We start from the raw sequence: 19459 nt of genomic DNA on the forward strand, positions 1-19459 counted from the left end.
CTAAGGGATTACCACATTAGGAAGGTCAAGAACCACTGATCTACAGCCTTCTAGTGCTAAACCTTTTCGGGACAGTTTGACCAAATGCTTAACCCCAGCCTGATTTGACACTTTGATCTCTCTCCCTCCCCCTCCCTCCTTCTCTCTCTCTCCCTCCCCTTTCACCCTCTCTCTTTCTCTCTCCCTCTCTCCCTCTGTGTGTGTGTGTGCACGCATGTGTGCATGCGTGCGCACACACGCAGATTATAATTGCATCATTTCTACCTTCCCTTTCCTCTCTCAAAATCCTCCCATATATCCAGGTCCCCCATTTGATCTTGTGACCCCCTTCACCTTGCTCCTGTTACACCAGCCTCTGGAACACCACCCACCCCACAGGTGTGTACCCTGTGCAGTCATTCAAAAGGCCCAAGCTTGGCTTCCTGTTCAGTTTTCATTGGCTTTGTAAGCACTGCTGATAGGACAACGGAACGTGTATGTTGTTCTGTCTGTCTGCCTGTCTCTTCTGCCCCTGCTGTATATGTTTTTACGTGTATGTGCATGCATTCGAAAGTGCATGCATACAAGTGTGGGTGAGTGTGTGTGTATGGTGTGTGTGTGGTGTGTATGTGCATGTGTGTGTGCACACAATGTACATTTGGGAGTCAGAAGCTAACTTTGGGTATTATCCTCACCCTACCTTGTTTGATACAGGGTTTTATCACCGTTGCACATACCAGATCTGTTGGCCTGTGAGCTTCCCAGGATTCTCCTGTCTGCACCTCCCAGCTCATTGCAAGAGCATTCTTGTTACAGACTTGTGCCACTCTGGGGTCTGGAGATCCAAGTTCTGTTTCTCATGTTTGCACACAAATGTTTAAACCACTGAGCCATCTCTTCAGCCTTCTAGTACCTTCTTGAACTCCATTCCTCCTCCATTAAAAAGCAAATAAACAAACAAACAGGGTCTCACCATAAATCAATCCCCGGTTTGCCCGGAACTCACTCTATAGACTGGGCTGGTCTTGAACTCAGAGATCAGCCTGCTTCTGCCTCCTAACAGCTAGGATAAAAGACATGTGCCACTGTGCCAGCCTTTTCACTCTATGTCTTGAATAAGGGGCTTCCCATTTTTGTCTCCCACCGGGCCCCACAAGTCATGTAGTTCTCTGCTAAGTAATGAGAGTGGACAAGACCAGGCATGGGTCCTGGTGGTTCACAGTGCCACTGGTGAGATTGGCTGCTTCCAAGCAAAAGGAGGTATGAGTTTCTTCTTGCTGCTGTGACAGGCTCAAATCTTGGTGGTTTAAAGCCACATTGATTTGGGCTTTGGTTGTGACACAGTGGGAGACTGTTTGCTTAGCATTTGCAAGGCCCTGGGCTTGAACCCCAGCACTGTGACCAGCTTGCAGTCCTAAGCCTGAAAGTCAAGGTGTTTGAAAAGCTCCTTCCAGAGGCTCCGGGAAGTTCTATTTCCTGGCCTTTCTTGGTTTCAGGTGCTTGCCCACTGACCTTGGCTTCTGTCTGTATTTCTCTGATCTGTGACCAGGGCCATCTCTGCCTTTGTTCTTTCCATTGTCTCCCTCTTTTCCCTCTTCGGGACCATTGGAATGTCACAGGCTCACCACGTGTTCCAGAAATCATTTCTTTACCTTAAGGCCCTTCACCTAATCATACCGGACAAAGATCCTTTTGTCGTGTAAGGATGACGATGACGTCATAGTTGATCCTGATTGCCGGTTTGTCTAGGATTAAGAATCACCATGGAAACACACCTCTGAATGTGTATCTCTGAGGGTGTTTCCAGAAAGGATGAAGAATCACCCAATGTATGGGCGGTGCGGGTCCACGAGCTGGGGTCCTGGGCTGAAGAAAAAGAAGTGAGGTGAGCGGAGAGACCTTTATCTTCCTCTGCTTCCTGACGGTGACGGCAGTGTGACCAGCTGCCTCGGGTTCCTGCTTGTCATGCCTTTGTCACGATGGACTGTACTCTTCAGCTGTGAGCCCGAATAAACCCTTCCTTCCCAGAGCTGCATTTACCAGATGTTTTGTCAACGAGAAGAGCAACTGGTAGAGTCGACATTTAAACAGTTCCTGCGTGTAGGCAGATATCTCTGGGCTATAGGAATGTGACCGCCTGTCAGGAGGTGCTGCTGGCTCGAATCTCTGAGCATTCATCCATAGCACATCCGGCCTTTGTGGTTTCCGGGGTTCATACAATTCCGACGGTCTTTTCCGAGTACAGTGAACAGGACCGGGTATGGTGGCAGTCTTAGCACCAGGGAGGCTGAGGCCGGAGGAGTTGGGGAATCCAAAGCTGCCTTGAGATACACAGGGAGTCCCTGTTTCAAAACAACATGACGGCAAAAAGGCACAAGTAGAAATCTTGGCACAGAGATAAATCCTATTTCAGAATAAGAGGAACCTACATGTTTTCAGAGCTTCGGTCCAGAGCTTTGGTTCTGAGGGCTCTCTGGTCGGTTTCTCAGTGTTGTCTACACGGACGAGATGCCTCAAATATGGTCTCCTCCCATACACCTGCCACCATGGCCCTGGGTGCGGATTGCAGGGTCTATTACTCTCCTACCTTTAGGAAGGAGAACGTGTTCTGCTGGTTTGTCCTGCCTGGCTGGAGACATCCACAACATCCATTAGGGGAAGGCATGGATGTCTGCAGCATCCTTGAATAACACAAGGAAGGCTTCAATAAGAAGCCTTGGTTTACAGCCAACACAGGGCACAGCAAGTATCTGAGCAGCACTGTAAAGCCGTGGTTTGAAATGACGTCACGTATTGCTGTGCAACCAGCACCTCCTACATCCTATCACATTGCTGATGAGTGGTGAGCATTTGCTGAGGGATGGGATAAGCAGGCCACCCCAGTGAGCGTCGACCGGGCAGGCTGGAAACTGAACTTAAGCGTTGAACCAGAACTGTTTTGTTAGTATGCTTGTTAACATGGCCTCCATGGACTTTGCAAACTGGGAGATGACGGAAAAGGCAGGTTTTATTTTTGAGTTTTGAGACAGGGTCTTGTTCTGAACTCACGATGCCCCTGCTTTGTTTCTGGAGTGGCTGGGAACGCCATGCCTGGTTCAGAGGAGTTATTTAAAGCGGTGCCGGCAGAGAACGGGGAAATTGATTTCTGCTAATTATTGTCTCAGATTATGTCACCCGAGGGTTGATTCCATATTCAATCGGTGGTGGTTTCTACTTAGTAATTGGTATCTTGTTAAGCCGGCACTGAAGCAAGCCGAGTATGAATTTTAAACACCTTGTTCAGGACTAGAGACTTCTCTGTCTGCAGTGGATTTCCATAAGTCAGCAGGAAGGCATGCCTAAGCCTCTCTAGAGCATCTGTATTACAGGGCTCAGAAGCAAATGTTACACAAAGGCGAGGAGGGGCCGGATTGCTGACTCAGTTTCTTTCCTGAGCCCTGGAGAACAGCTCTTGTTTGCAGCAGGCTCAGAGAGAAGTGGTGCCCAGTTGCTGTGGACTTCTCTGCTTAGGTTAGAGGCTTCGTGGTTTTTACCTGTTTGCATCAAGGAGCCAATCTGAAGAGGAATAGGCAGGTCTGTGCCAACTGTGAAGGCGCTGTCCCACTGTGTCCTTGTGTCCTGGTTAGTCTTAGCGGTCAACTTGACACAGCCTAGACTCATCTAAGAGGAGAATCTTTGGTTGGTGAGATGCTCACATCAGATTGGTGCATGGCTATGTCTGCGAGGGGATTGTCTTAAAGCAGGAGGGTCCAACCCACTATTGGCAGCACCATTCCCTAGGCAAGTGGTCCTGGACTGCATAAGAAAGTTACCTAAGCATGATCCTGCAAGCAAGCCCGCAAGCTGTGTTTCTCCATGACTCATGCCTCTAGGTTTATGTCCCTAATTTCACTGAGTGACAGACGGTGGCCTGGAAGGATAAGCCAGAATAAATGATTTCCTTTGCTGTATTGCCTTGGTCATGGTGTTTTACCACAACAGAGAAGAAGCTAGGTCACACTGCCAGAGCCCTTCTAGAAGTTTCCATGCATGAAGCTCGGGGGTGTACCACTGTGGTGACCAGCACTCAGAGAATGGGAGGGAGCAGAAGCTAGCAGAATGTTCACTGTGATGATTTTCAAGTCGTGCTGAAAACGAAGATGCGTCAGATTGTCCGTTCTCAAGGGTTATGGTAGGGTCACATGTTAACTAGTGACTGAATACAGGCTTTTTTAAAAATTAAGTTTTGTTTTACTAGGTTGTGGTGTGTGTGTACACACTCATGCTGTGGTGCACAAATGAAAAATCAGAAGACAACTTGCGGGAGTTAGTTCTCACCTTCCACTGTGTCAGTCCTGGGGCTAGAACTCAGGTCTTTAGGCTTGGCTGCAGGAGCATTTTCCCACTGAGCCGTCTCCTTGGCTCAACGGATTCTTTGAGACTTGTGTAAAATGTTACTGAATGATTTCCTCTCTGAGATTTATAAAATGACACCAGAGAGTCACACAGCTTGCTTTTGTAACCTCTGACACTTTGAGTCAGATAGCTTTTTTTTTTTTTTCCTTTTGTCCTGGAGTTGGAGTATTGTAGGATAGTTAACATTCCTGGCTTCTAGCCTGTGGGTGCTAGGAGTACTCCCCAACCCCATCACTAAGTGCCTCAGTGAGCAGCAATAAGAGCAAAGTTAGTTTGGCCGATAACCTCTACGTGATACTGTGGTAGGTGCAGTGTGGGATTCCTGGAACGATTTTATCTGACACGCACACATTATTTTCCTAATAACTCTTAAGAAAGTCTTTATAAAGTGCAGCCAACAGATCATGCTCTTATCCCTGGTCTCTTATCCCTGGTCGATTTATTCATTCAGTAAACAGGGGCCATCTGCTCTGCACTAAGTCCCAGAGAAACAGGTACACAAGGCAGGCGAGTTCGCCCTTAGGGAGAACAAGGGAGACAAGAAAGGTCTGTGTTAGGTCAGGTATTCCAGGAATGCCCCTTTGAAGGGTAATACTTGAGGTGAGGTCTGAGTGACAGGAGGGTCCAGCCAGGTGACCCTGGGAGCTCGGTGCTTCAGGCAGAGGCAGCAGCAGGTGCAGACACTGGGTGTGAGGCGGGAGAAAGGTCTGTGGAGTCAGAGGTTGTTGGTCTGTCTGTCTGGCTAGGACCTGGGGCCAGATTCCAGGAGCTAATGTGGGGAGTTAGATTTCCTTCAAGGGCAGTGAGAAGTCCTGCAGGGGGTGCCGCAGGAGTACATGGACATGATTAGACTGATCCCCATGGTACAGAAACTGGACTGCGAGGACAGAAATGGAAGGACGCTCACAGTCTGGTGAGCAGGGCAGGGGAAGCAATGTTGTGGGGGATGGAGAGACTACGTTGAGTGGAGGGTGGTGAACAAAGTCTAGAGGTTATCTGTAAGATTACATATGTAGGGGTTGGGGATTTGGCTCAGTGGTAGAGTGCTTGCCTAGCAAGCGCAAGGCCCTGGGTTCGGTCCCCAGCTCCGAAAAAACAAAAACAAAAACAAAAACAAACAAAAAAAGATTACATACGTAATGAGCACAGTAACTTATGTTGCTATCCTCAAACACACCAGAAGAGGGCATCAGATTGCATTACAGGTGGTTGTCAGCCGCCATGTGGTTGCTGGGATTTGAACTCAGGACCTCTGGAAGAGCAGTCAGTGCTCTTAACCACTAAGCCATCTCTCCAGCCCATGCACAGTAATTTTCAAACCCTCTATTGAGTCTTATATACATGAGACCCTTTAAAAGTCCTCTAAGGGAATGATAAAGGTGGAAAGCCCTCCTAACTTCAGTAGCACCTCTCAGAGCTTCCTGTTGCGTTCATTTCCGTGGTCCTGCAGATATGAGAGTTGCTTTTAGCTGGGCTTGCTTATTGTTCACACCAGGCCGGCCAGCTCATAATTTCCATCCAGTTTCCACGCGGTGTCAGGGGACAGCTGTCCTAAATGATGGCTGGGATAGGGCATCCTGGCAAAGCCAGGTCTCCTTTGTTGGCCTGTGTGGATCCGGGTTCATCGGTGCGAGTCACCAGGTCACTGCTGAAGACAGATCTGTTGAGTCAATCAAGTCTATGAATGGAGGGAGGGGGAAAGGAGGGAGGGCAGTACTCATTTAAAGTGTCAGGAAGGGCTGTTGGATGGGGTGAGATACCTATGCTAGGTCACAGTGACTCAGCACAGTGCCAAGGGGGGCACTGAAGCCCAAAGGGGGGTGTTGGGAATTCATCCAAGGAGGTACACGTTAGGTCAGACACTGAGGTGAGCTCTCAACTGCTATATGGTCTCCGAAAGAAATGGGATGGAGATGGAAGGCAGGAAATAGAGGTAGGGAGAGAGAGAAGGGAGGAGATAGGGAAGGAGTGAGAGAGGAGAGAGGAGGGAGAGAGGGAGGGAAAAGGGAGAGGAAGAGTGGAGGGAGGGAGGAAGAGTGGGAAGAGGGGAGGAAGGGAAGGAAGAAGGAGATGAGTGAGTCTCCAGGACTCACTGGGCTAGACTACTTTTCTTGATCACCTCTTCCGTTTGAACAAAGCTGTTGCCTACTTCCAGGACCTCCTAGTGGATGGGCCCAGGGGGAGTTGCTGGCCAGGCATTGTGCTGCATCAAATGACACAGCCGCCAGCCTACTTTTAAGCTGTTGTGGATTCCTGTGGCCCCTTCCCTGATGGCCAGGGTGTCCCTTGGTCATTTGACCCCTCGAGTTCCTGTGGCTGTAGAGCGACTGCCAGCCCTTACAGGAGTTATTAAAATCTCCTTTCACACAATATATTTTGATCATATTGTTTTACTCCTCCAATTCCTCCAAGAGCCTCTCTCCTTCCCTATGCACTCCAGGGAGTCATACACTGTCTCTCTCTCTCAAAAAAGTCAAAAGAAACAAACAAAAACGCCTATAAGACAAAAAGTAACCAAACAAAAACTTCAGACACACACACACACACACACACACACACACACACACACACACACACACACACGAGGATCTATTTTGTGTTAGCCAACTTCTCCTGGCCACAGTGTGCCACCCTGGAGTGTGGCTTATAGACCCATGACACCCCATCAGTGGAAACTGGTTTTCCTTCTCCCAGTAAGTATCATTTGCAGATAGCTTTTTGGTTAGGACTGGGACTCTGTCCATCTCCCTTATTATTTAAGGAAATGTGCAAGGAGCTTAAGGAGTCCACATAGTTTTGGAAGGATTTCCTGTGAGGAAGGAAGCGTCATTTCAGATTGCCTCTCTTGTGTTAGGGCACCCTTGTGGCTTGAGTCAGGTGCCCAGGACTACTCTTGAGAGCTCCAAATGTCTATCAAAGGAATGACCTTGTTTACTGAGTCATCTGGGCCTGGATCCCACACTACCTTCGTGACTTTTGGGGGCAGGAGGTGTCCCTCCAGAGCTTCCCAGACCTTCATTTTCCTTTTCTGTAAGGTGGGGATGGCAGTGCCCAGCCCCTAGCACCCCTGCTTGTTAGAAATTTTGTTTTTTATTTTGTTGGTGTTGTTTTATTTGCAGAGGCAGGATCTCACTGCAGATTCCAAGCTGGCCCTGACCGCAGGCTGACTGCACGATTTTCCTGCCTCAGTCTGTGGAAGCTGGAATTATACTAGTGTGAATGCCACACCAGGGCAGTCCTGAGAGGAAGTAAATTCCCCCTTCCCATCTACATTAGTTACTTTGACCTTTGCTGTGAGCAAAATACCAGACAAGACACAACTTTAAGTAGGGAAGTGTTCCTGGGGGAGTTGGGAGGGCAATTGTGTTAGAGCTTAATAGAAAATGACAAACCAGGGAAACTGTAAATCTACCAGGGAGATGGAGAGGAGGAAGAGAGAGAGCCAGGCCTCCTGCATCAAAGGTCGGCAAGCCACCATGCTGCGGAAGTGTGGGTGGGTGGTGTAGAGCATCAGAGAATGGATGAGAAGCTCCAGGGTACCTGGGGGAGCGTGCACAGGCTCGGGTCAGTATCCGGAAGGAACAGACATAGAGAAGGAAATGGCAAAGTTACATCTGTCAAGCGTTAGGAGCTGCACGGCAGAGGCTCTACAGAATTACCTTACGGGAGCTTGGCAGCAGGGGAGGTTGGGAATGAGCAAAAGAAAGGTATTCTAAGTACTACCATTTTGTGTTCAGACTCCATTTAATTATAGGGAGAAAGGAAGTTCAAGGTCCCGGGTCCTAGGGAAGCTTGGGACTTTCCAATAGCTGAACAGCTTCTGTTGTAAGGGGCAGTTGTCTGAGTCCAGACATCTCAAGGACACCTTCTCTACCTTGCTGGCAATGTCAAACTAGGTCCATGTTCCCTGGTCCAGGAACCAACTCCTCTCCTGATCAATGGAAACTCCCTTGCTCAACCCCTTATGTCAAAAATGACAATGCTACAGCCCACCTCCCTCTCCCTCTCTTTATGGCTTCATCCTTTAAATGTGCTGTACGTCATCTCTCCAGGGTTGTAGTCCAGCTCCCGAGTCTGCTCTGCGCCCCCGATCGATCAAAAGTGGCTCGATTACAATAGATTTCTTTTCATCTGCATTGATCTGGTGTTTTGAGTTATGTTGGATTTAAGTGGATCCCATAACATAGGGCACAGGGAACACCGAGGAAGGGTTGTCTGGGAGGGAAATGGGGATAATCAATGCCCCTCTCTTCTGAGTAATGTCTTTAGGTGACTCGGATCTCTTGGTGATAGTTGTGGTGTGTGTTTGTGTGTGTGTGTGTGTGTGTGTGTGTGTGTGTGTGTGTGTGTTATGTGTACTCTTGGCCGGAGGGACACTGTGCAGATTGGTTTAAAAACGAAACAGAAAACAAAAAGAAAAACAAAACCCAACCAACCAACCAATCAATCAACCAACCAACCATCCAACCAAAAATCTTGGTTAATTTTCCATTCTGAAAATTTTAAATGTATATGAAAGTAGGAAAAATCAGGGAACCTCTGTGCAGCTGTGAATCTGTGACTGTGGTAAGTTTTGTTTAATCTCAACTCCATTTGCTTGGGATGTCCCTAGAATTCCGTGGCACGTCCAAGGCTTCGTGCTGTATAATGGCTAGCTCAGTGCGGGAGCTGTGACCTGTGTGTGTGTGTGTGTGTGTGTGTGTGTGTGTGTGTGTTGGAACTGATGGCCTCACCCCCTGGGCCTTGTTTTGTGCTGCTCCCATAGCAAGCTGTTGTTTGCTTGTTTTTCAGACGGGTCTCGTTGTATAGCTCAGGTTGGTTCCTCACCAGCCCCCTATTTTTCAGTTCCCCACGTACTATATCACAGGCATGTGGCTGCACCTTACCTGGGTGAATGTCCCTGGCATGGGAGGTGGTGGGTCTCTTGGGGGCATGAGACCAACCCTCTAGGTCGCCTCCTGACACAGCACAGAGCCTGTGGAGTGACCGTTGGCATGAGTTTAGCTGACTCTTGGCGGACTGAAGCGATAGAATGGGTATTGTTAAAGACTTCCTAATAGGTTCGCTTAGGAGACATTAAATCACGCAAGTGGAATTTAACTCAGGAGCGCCAAAATGCTGCAAAGATAAGCAGTGTTGCACAAAGGCCTATTAGAGGTAAGAGAAGTTTAGGATGCTAGGGTGTAAGTGTTTAACGGCCAGGATCTCTCAATCATTCGACTTTTTGATCCCCATGACAAAGGAGACAACTCCAAGTTGACAACCAGCCGATAGGTTTCTCTCCATACGGAAGACGGAACCCATAAATTGCAGTTGGGGCAAGGGGTGGGTGGGAGTGTAGGGTCACAACCACCATTAAATCCAGGTCTGCCACGAAACCCTTTGTGCTCCTATCTAGAAAACCATAGTTCTGTCAGGTGGACAAGATGACTCCGGGTGACTATTCAGAAAAAGGAAAACACCGGGCATACTCAAAATTAATTCTGGCACTGTGTAATATCTTTGCTGTGTAAATCTCCTAGCTGCCTATGTGGCCAGACTTGCAGTAAGCAGTCTCTATTTAAACTGTTCAAAGGGTTACCTGGGTCTAGGACCTGAGATTGAAGGATGACAGTACGTGTAAATGCTTAAGCCTAAGTGTGGGCAATCACACTAACAGAGTTCTTCCTTCATCTCTGAAGTAGGCAGAGTGGTCCTCACCAGGAAGACTTATCATTCTATAGCAGGGTAATGCTCTTACTGTATTCCTCGTGTACTTCACTGCAGGCTGTTTTTCTGTCCTGATTACTCTTTGCTTGGGCTGCCAAATGCAACATGGACCACTCCTTTATAATAAGAAATTATTTGTTGTTTTCCTGACATTCAAGTTGAACCACATAGATTTATTGCAGCTAAATCTAGTCAAGGTGTTTCCCCAGAAGCCCTGGAGTGCAAAACCCATGACCTGGGCGATGCTTCCTAGAATGTAGCCCTCAGTGGGTCCTCAGTATTGACAGCCTCTAGTTCAAAGTGAAAGACTGCAAGCTCAAGTAGAATGCAGAGCATGGGCATCGTTCTAACGGGAACTGTTGACCTTGAGAATAAAGTCACCGACCTTCGGAACGTTGCCCATAGAGACACTGGCTCCGTAGCTCCGTTAGGACTTATGTGGTCGTCATGCTTAGGACCTATGACAAAAGATGTAGACAACATTAAGTACGTCAGAACTGGTCCAAAGTGCCCCATCTTTGGGTGTCTGTAGCCTCCTCTAGGCTTCCAGGGGTGTGTGTGGGCGGTCAGCACTGCCCTTGGCTTTGGGCTCTGCATATGTGGCCTTGGGGGAGGGGGAGGGCTCTGCTCTTGCCCGCCCGCCTCTGTTCCTGCGCGCACCGATGGCTGTGAACCAGAGACTTTATTCTCCAGGCAGGATTCGCCAGTTGCGAAGGGGCGGGGCCGGTGGTGGAGGGCCACGTGTGCTGGAGTGAAGCAGGAAGTGACTGCCGGAGTGGAGCCAGGCGAGCGAGTGGCATCGGGGGCTGATGGAAGTGGAGAGGGGGCTGGAGAGGGCACCCTAGTGAGTCGCCTTTTCTCTCCTTCAGGCACGGGATGCCGGGCAGTCTCGCGGCCTGGAGCTTGCAAAGGGGTGCCCTAAGAGGCAGGTCCTGGAATTGCCGCAGAGGGCTGTGACAAGTGGCAGGGGAGGAAGGGTGTTTGGGCTCCCTCTGCTCCACCCTAGGATTAGCTAGAGACTGATCTGAGACCCCTGAGTGAACAGCCAAGGGTCTCTTCATTCATTGTTTTATGGTGGATAGATGACAAGGGACCTGTGGTATCAATGGCAGCCATTCATTGGCCCCTCCCACTTCCACCTGTGGCAGGTCCGGGGGAGGCTGGAGAGCCGGCTGCCTGCTTACTAGAGAACTTTTTCCGTGTTCGTACTGGCGGCCCAGATCCTGAATCGGACTCATGGGCGTCTCTGGTAGAGCCTGGTCTGCGAGTTCTGTGCCAGGTCACTTAAGTCCAGGCAGTGCCTCGCTTTAACTAAACCAGCATTTTGAGGGAAAGTGACAAAGAAGGACAGAAAGAAACTTATTGGCTTTATAGGCGCTGGCTGCTCTGTGCTGCTTCAGTGAAAATGCACACAAGTCCAGCCCGCTGTTGGCTTCTCTCAAGTTACAGGACGGGCGGAGAATGGTCCCCTGTCCTGGTCACTGGTCCAGTTTATAATGTTAATATCCAGCTCTCGAGAGAGTCTGAAACAGGCTGCGTGGCATGATTTGGTGGTGCTGTGGCTGGTGTGTCCTGTTCTTGTTGGTCTGTTAGATTCAGGAAATGACATATACTAGTCTCCTATAGAGAAGGGCTCACTAAACCATTGCTGTGTAGAAAGCTGGTCTGGTTTTATGTACTTAGTTGTGTGCAGGAGCTCCCCCATGGAGTTAAATGAGGTGTAGATTTGGTGATCCAGTAAGTATGGGGTGTCACCTGCGCTCTGTGCTTTTAAGTAGCTCTAAGAGTTCCAATGACCAGACGTGGAGCTCATTTGGTAAGAGTTCTTGCTTACCATGTACAAAGCTCTGAGTTTGATCCCCAGTACCACAAGGACCGGGTATTGTAGCCCACTCTGATAATCCCAGCTTGGGGAGGTAGAAGGCAGGAGGATCAGGAGTTCAGAGCCACTCTCTGTAACACATTAAGTTACACTGAGTGGTGGATGAACGGGGAACTGTCTTTCTCTTCATCTCGGGTACTCAGTTATACACTGAACTTAAGAGTCTGAGTAGTTTCCTACCTCACTGGCTGCCACGAACACCCACAACTCCCTTCTGTTTGGTTTTGCTGGTTGGCATATGAGGATCGTTTCTTTTTACCAATAGCTATCAAAAGACACAGTGAGGTACTTGGGGGCAGTGTGTGTGTGTTTTAGGCTGTGCTCGGTCTTGGATAGTGGTAATTGAGAGGATGTTAGCTCAATGTCTGTCTTTGTGAATGCTTAACCGTTTACTCACAAGCAACTCACTATCAGCACGTCGATGCTCTAGGATCTGTTAAAAACAAACAAACAAACAAACAAACAAACAAAGCCAAAAAAACCCAAAAACAAAAACCAAAAAAACCCCCACATAAGTCTTTGTTTTGTTTTGCCAAAGAATCTTACTATATGGTCCTGGCTGACCGGAAACTCACTAAATACGCCAGGCTAGCCTCAAACATGCAGAGATCTGCTGGCGTTTGCCTCTTCAAGGGCTGGGACTAAATAAAAGGTTTGTGCCACCGTGCCTAGCACACACCACTCTTTTGAGGTTGACTTGACTCTTTTGAGGGGATGGTGGAAAAGGCTCTTTGTTTGCTTGAAAAAAAATTTTTTAAATTATTTTAAAATTCGTGCAGTCGCCATCTTGAGTTCCTTTGTCATGTGTGCCCAACCTGCACCCCAGTATAGAGATGAGATGAGTACAGCCCAACACAAAATAGTAAGCTTATGTGAGACTTGGGAAAGAGTGTATTTTAAAACTCTCTCTCTCTCTCTCTCTCTCTCTCTCTCTCTCTCTCTCTCTTTCTCTCTCTCTCTCTCTCTCTCTCTCTCTCTCTCTCTCTCTCTCTGTGTGTGTGTGTGTGTGTGTGTGTGTGTGTGTGTGTGTATGGGTATGTGGGGACTTGTGCATTCCATGGTGCAGATGTAGAGGTCAGAGGAGAGCTTGTCGGTTCTCTCCCTCAGGTGGTTGTCAGGAACCAAGCTCAGGTTGTCAGATTTGGTAGTTTTTCATTGTTGCTTTGCTTTTCTGCTTCTTGATTGCGGGGTTCTCCAGTGTTGAGATGTCAAAAGGTTGCGTACGATTGGAATCTGAACCCATAGATGGTTTGACCTTAGGCTTAGCACAGGGGCCCAGTGGGGCTCATTTGAGCACATGGCCTTTTCTGAGGAATGGACTGGGCACAGGGCCCTGCCCACACTCTGCTATGGCTTTGTCTAAGGCCGGCAGAGGGAACTTCTTTAACATGCGGGCACATAGCTCCGGTCTGCTCCTCTCTGAGGGAGCTAGGTCAGGCAGGGTCAGGTCCAGTCCTGGGGATGCTGGAGAGCCGGCGGGGAACTAAATGGGGCCTTTGAGTAGAGGCCCACACCTAGCTTGTGTGTGTGTGTGTGTGTGTGTGTGTGTGTGTGTGTGCCGGAACACACGGCCACTTCACAAGTGGGCTTCTCTGTTTTGTATCTTTCCATGGAGAAGCCTAACATTTCCCATCTAGGACACGATGGACAAGATATGGTCTCAGTCTTGAACGTAGTTAAGTCTGAAGAGGTTCTCTGGCCCCACACAAGGGAGGGCCCTTTCTTTTCTTGGACGACACTGTTACTTCCTTGGTGGCAGAGCTCATTTATGGGTCTATTTCCTTGTGCTCTCCGGCTCTCCTTTCTGGGTAAGCTGGCTCCTTCTCATTCAGCAGCTAGTTTCCAGCGGATGGCCGTGCCCGCTTTCACAAGGCTGCGGGAAAGTGTCGCCACCCTTCTCAAGCAGTTACAAGTCTAAGTTACAGATGTAGGCAGGCTCCCATAGAAAACAGCCAAGATCTGTTTGGACGTGGTGGGGAGGGGGCATCATAGAAGGTTTCATCACAGATCTGGCACGAGGTGGGCCTCAGAGGAGGCTCTTGGATTTCGAGGGTAGGAGCTGTGGAGGGAAGGCATCCCTGGAAGGGGCTTATGCGAACGGAACCACGAGGCACAGCTCTCTGGGTTGGAAAGGTACCCTAATGAACTGAGTTGAATGGGAGTGTGGCGCCCCTACTGCGTGCTGCTGGACTTTGCCTGGAGAGTCCATGGGGGTGGGAAGGTCTGTCAGTGGAATTCACTCTGTGTGTGGCTTGGAGAGCCAGGAAGGTGTGACTAGGAATCCAATGGAAGGTATTTAGAAGAAAATTTGAACTGGGGGCCTGTTCTTTGGCAGGGGCTGAGGAGAAATGGCAGGTAGGGACAGATGTATGGAATGAGTGGGCCTCTTGGGAGAAGAGTATCCTTCCAGTATCCTCATGTTGCCATTCCAAGTTACACGACTTTTAATGTCTGTGTAGCTTGGGTGAAAAGGCTTGACCCTGGAGAGGGTATGCTGAGGCCCATCGTGTTGGTTTGACTTGAGGCAAAGGCCACCAACTCTGGCAGAGGGCACCTCAGGCAGTGGCTTAGGACATACGTATGTCACCATTGGGGCCCCCTCAGCGTCTGACCATCTGTCCTTCTGTGCACAGCTGTATCCAGCATGCTTCAAGGTTACAGCTCTGTTTCCCAGGCCTTGCTGGGGACCTTCTTCACCTGGGCAATGACAGCGGCGGGAGCGGCTCTCGTGTTCATATTCTCCAGTGGGCAGGTGAGTCGCTTCTCTTCGGGAGGTTCACAGAGTCCCTTTGTGAGCTTTGAAACCAGCTCCTTGCCACACAGCACTGGCAGCGGCCACACGGGCAGGCGACAGGATGCTAACGCTTTCCAACTTCCTTGTTTTCTCTCTGTTTCCTTACTAGGCCAGGGAGCAGGCACCCATTAGTGGTACACAAACCAGGCATTGTTTTCCCCTCACCTGCCTCTGGCACCCAGACTCAAAGGGCGAGGGAGCGAGGGACTAGCGATTGTGCCTTCACTAACCTGCTGCCTCATTCCCAGTTCCCGTCTTAATTTCCTGCACGGCCCAAGACGATTAGGGTTCAGGTGGAACTGCCCTCCCTGTGGCGTGAGTGAGTTAGTTAGCTGGTAAGGGGTTGGAGGAAGGAAGAGGTCTGCTTCTCTACTACCCATGACAGAAGATTGGCAGGCTCCCCTCCTCAATCCCCTGTAGACGTCTGTATACCCACCTCTGTCCCCACATGCCCTCCCTCCTGAATGAATACAGATAGGTCCACTTGCTCTTTCTCTCTTCTGATATCACATGAGCCCGCCCTCATAGATGTGCATGTGCATACAGAGTCTTCTCAGCCCTTCCCGTATCCCCTAGGCATCCCACAGAGAGCCCCACGGTGTCCTCAAGTCACTCTCAGGCAGTGTGTTCTGGCCTCACATCCTCATGAGGTCTCGTGTATCCCCCCCCCCATCTTTTCTTCCTCTGCACCCCACATCCCTGACATCCCTCATCCACCCTCTATGCACACCCTCCCTGTCTCTGCGCCACAAGCACAGCCTGTACCCACCTCCTGTGCCTGAAATTTCTATTCTCCTCCAACCCCGAGCTGCTCCCCCACTCATGGCCGTCTTGAAGAATGCAACCCTCGCCTTGCTCAAGGGCAGTTGTAGATGCTGCAAGAGTGGCCCGTGAGAAAGCAACTTACATCTCTTTAAACACACAGAGCCCTGGATCTAGAAAGGAAAACGTGTCTGGAAAGCCAGTGTTTCAGGCCCCTTGTGTTGTAGACCAGTTCGGCAGGTCCTGGCTTCAGTTATACTATCCTGCCTCCCACACTGCTGCTCCCAACCTCACTGGGGGAGGTTGGTTAGCCCAAATCTATCATTTGGAGACTTGGCTCTCCAAACTACACAACCAGGAATTACAGGGTACTCAAGATTTCAGTGCAAAAGACACCTAGGGAGGTCAAATTCACGGATAGGAAATAGAATGGTTCTTGGTAGTAGCTGGGAGGAGGAGGGGGAGGAAGGAGAGGAGGAGGAGGAAAAGAAGGAGGAGGAAGAGGGGGTCTGGGGAGAAGGAGGGAGAATGTTGAGTGAATGAGGAGAAGCCTTTTATGACTCGTGGGAGCTTCTTCCCTTTCTAATGCTGAAGAGCATTATGTAGACTGTACAGACCACAAGTGATTATCTACCGGGTATGGTGGAAGCCAAAACACCTTTTTATTGAAGTAGATGCACACAGAAAGGTGCACATTTTACACCTAGGCAATTTGCTTATAAACTTTGAAAAGGCCTAAATCAAGTGCCAGCTTCTCACGGTCCCTTCAGGCTCCTTCCCAGTCACCACGCCCACTCAGACTTTCACTCCGTGTAAAACACTCCCACGCTGCCCGTCTCTCCCACAGAGTAGACATCCCTGTCTGGGTGCCGCTGTTAGGTTCTCCGCTCACATAGCTGGTACTGTTCTGTGTCGGGCTGAACCCACCCTGCTCAGTTCCCAGTTTACTTAATGCTTCTGCCTGTTGGGTACACGCATGCACGCACTGCGTTCTTTGTGTATGTGATGTGCATGGTTTCTCTGCCCTGTGGTACTTGGTTGTCCTCGTTGGTATATCTATCTTTCCGTGGATGGGAAGTTTCTAGTTTGTGGGCCCTTCGGAACAGTGGGTGGACCTGGGGATTCCCAGAATGCATTTCGTGTTTCTCAGGAGTGACATGTACAGTTACTCGCTGTTCGTCCCACTGCATTGGCTTTCCCTGTGACACGATTGCGCCAGTTTGTGTCCCCACCGTGTTACTAGATTGCTCCTGTGTTCCTCACCAGCCCTTGGTCATTTCTGCATTCGAGAATAACTACTTCCTAAGCTTTGGGGTGCTGGCGAGAAAGAAGGTGTGGGCCTGTGCACCCCAAGACCCCGTCCCCCTGACACGGGTACTTTAGGTTGACGCTGGAATGGGGGTTGATACCGGAACAGGTGTCATGTTTAACTGTGTGTCCATGTCCCTCCCATCCTCCCCCTGTTCTTGGACCATTCTGTAAGGTCAGGAGGTCACCCCCAGCTTAGAAGTAGGTCAGTGACCCTTCGAGCCCCCTGGGCTTTACGGCAGTGTCCTTCCTGAGGCCACGCCATCTTGTGGTCCTTGGAAACTGAAACATCTCTCTCTTTTCATTTGCAGAGGCGGATCTTAGATGGAAGCCTGGGTTTTGCTGCAGGGGTGAGTTCACAGTGGGTGAAGTGTACTGATTCTAATCTTTCCCTCCCTGGGGCCGGGGCCAGTGCCAGCCTTTCGCCACAGTGGCCTGGTTTGCTCTCTGTAAGAGCCTAACTCCTCTCATCACTGTTGCCGACTGTCTTCACTCCCCAGCCTATGAGGCGTTCTCCACTCCCTTTCCATGGAGAAGGGAGTGGTCCATGACTTAGGAAGTAAGATGACAATCAAGACAGGCCTAGCCTGATAAAGAGTACAAATTTAACATCTCCTTCCTCTCCTCTCCTAGAACAGCTCTTAAAAGGATTTATCTTTTACCTTTAGTATGCGTATGGGTTGGGGGTGTGTGTCTCAGGGGTGGTTATGTGCATCTGAGGACAGGTGGCGCCTCCACAGGTCATCGATACCAAAGACCTCCCTGGGGCTGGTTACAAGAGGTTGCAAGACTCTGGTATGAGTCGGACTTGCCATTTATAAGAATAATATGTGCCCTTGCCTGGCTCACCATCTTTCCAGCCCCAAGACTTTTTATTTTAGGTACTTTTAAGCACACAAGGAAAAAAAAAACCCACCCATAATCTATATCCTCAGTACGCGGTACCCACCTTCAGCCGTGATTGACATTTGGCAAATCTCATTTTATCCGTCTCCCTTCAGCCTTCTTGGGAACTGAGAATGTTTTATAAAAGCAAACCTCAGATCCGTGTAATTTCACCTGTAAATTCAATATGTATCTCAAACTGAGTGACTTCAGCACGGCAGCGTCTCTTCTGACAGAAGGCAAATAGCGATTCCTCTCTGTGAGCTGACACCCAAGCCGTGTTCACATTCCAAGGGGGGCCCTGCCCTGTGAGATTGTTCTGCAAGAGTTGGGATCCAAAGAAAATTTGCTGGCCGTGTTCTCTAAGTCGCCCAAGCCTCCCCCAGGACAACCCCACAAGCTGGTGATTTGTTGGAGAAACTGGGCCTTTGCTTGCTTCCAGAATGTTCCAACGTTCTGACTTTGGAGGACTCTTCTCCTGTTCTGTTCTTGAGCTCTGCAAACTTAGACCTGGAAGGCTTAGTTCACATTTTATCTCCCTTTAAAAATCGTTTGAATGAGCTGGTTTTTGTGTCCGTGCGTGAGCACACCTGTGCCACAGCACACATGTAGAGGTCAGAGGACAGTTTGGAAAGAATTGGTTTACTCACTCTTCCCACCTGTGTAACCTGAGGATCAGACCTGTGTTGTGCCCTCCGCCATCTCCCTGAGCCATTCCTCAAGCCCCGATTTTATTTCTCAAGTGTGAGTACTAAATGGTAGTGCTGTGTTTTTCCAACTGGATGGCTGCATCAGGAGGCGCAGACCGAGGGCTGTCTCTGGAGTAGATCAGAGCATGGTTCTTACTGCGCTCTCCATAGTCCTGTGATCTGGAAAAACTTGTCTTAGGGTGAGACCTTACTGAAGTCATCTAAGCCATTGACTGTCAGACCAGAGCCTGTCCTTAGAGAACCTGGAGATCCCTAAGCTATAAATAGGTCACAGAGACTTGTAGCAGAATCCATTCCTAGGTCTTCAGCCAGTGTATATTCCTCTCCGTAACACTCCTCTGCCTTGCCTTATTCTCCTGTCACTCAGCAGCAAGAACTGGCAAAAGTAGAGATTTAGGGTCACATCCCCTTTGAGACATTGCCTCCAATGGCCTATGGACCGCTCCTGAAGCTCCATTTTTCTTTTTTTTTTTTTCTTTTTTCTTTTTTTCGGAGCTGGGGACCGAACCCAGGGCCTTGCGCTTGCTAGGCAAGCGCTCTACCACTGAGCTAAATCCCCAACCCCTTTGAAGCCCCACTTTTCAAATGTTCCGTTACCACCTGCGATGGTTTACATATGCTTGGCCCAGGGAGTGGCACTATTAGAAGGTGTGGCCTTGGAGGAAGTGTGTCACTATGGGGGGGTGGGCTTGGAGACCCTCCTCCTGCACTATGCCTGCCTGGATGCTGCCATGCTCCTGCCTTGATGATATTGGACTGAACCTCTGAACCTGTATGCCAGCCCCAACTAAGACACTACCCAACGATGTCATCTTTGAGACCCAACTATAAACTTACAGACCCGTGAGGGTTACTCCAAAACCATAGTGACTTGGTAGGACTCTGAGCTTCCTGCCGAGGGATCCCATTTGACAAGCTGGGATACCTGAAGATTCTGAGAGCCCTTCTCCTGCCATTCTTCCCAGCCTCACCTCAGGGTCCACAGCACTATCGTTAAGTGAAGGGTGAGGCCCATAGACTTGGGCCTTTTCTATC

The 19459-nt window shown here is 49.5% G+C and overlaps 1 protein-coding gene across 1 annotated transcript in view; it reads left to right on the plus strand.

The window, feature by feature from the left end:
- Window positions 1-19459, plus strand: part of Slc39a11 (solute carrier family 39 member 11) — a 412294-nt gene that overhangs the window by 75918 nt on the left and 316917 nt on the right. The window contains exons 2-3 of the mRNA XM_032912669.1: window positions 14599-14717; window positions 17141-17179. Coding sequence (XP_032768560.1) covers window positions 14610-14717; window positions 17141-17179 — 147 coding nt within the window. The 5' untranslated portion in view covers window positions 14599-14609. The remainder of the gene's footprint in view (window positions 1-14598; window positions 14718-17140; window positions 17180-19459) is intronic.

This window comes from Rattus rattus, chromosome 9 (genome assembly GCF_011064425.1).
Source record: "Rattus rattus isolate New Zealand chromosome 9, Rrattus_CSIRO_v1, whole genome shotgun sequence".
NCBI lineage: Eukaryota > Metazoa > Chordata > Mammalia > Rodentia > Muridae > Rattus > Rattus rattus.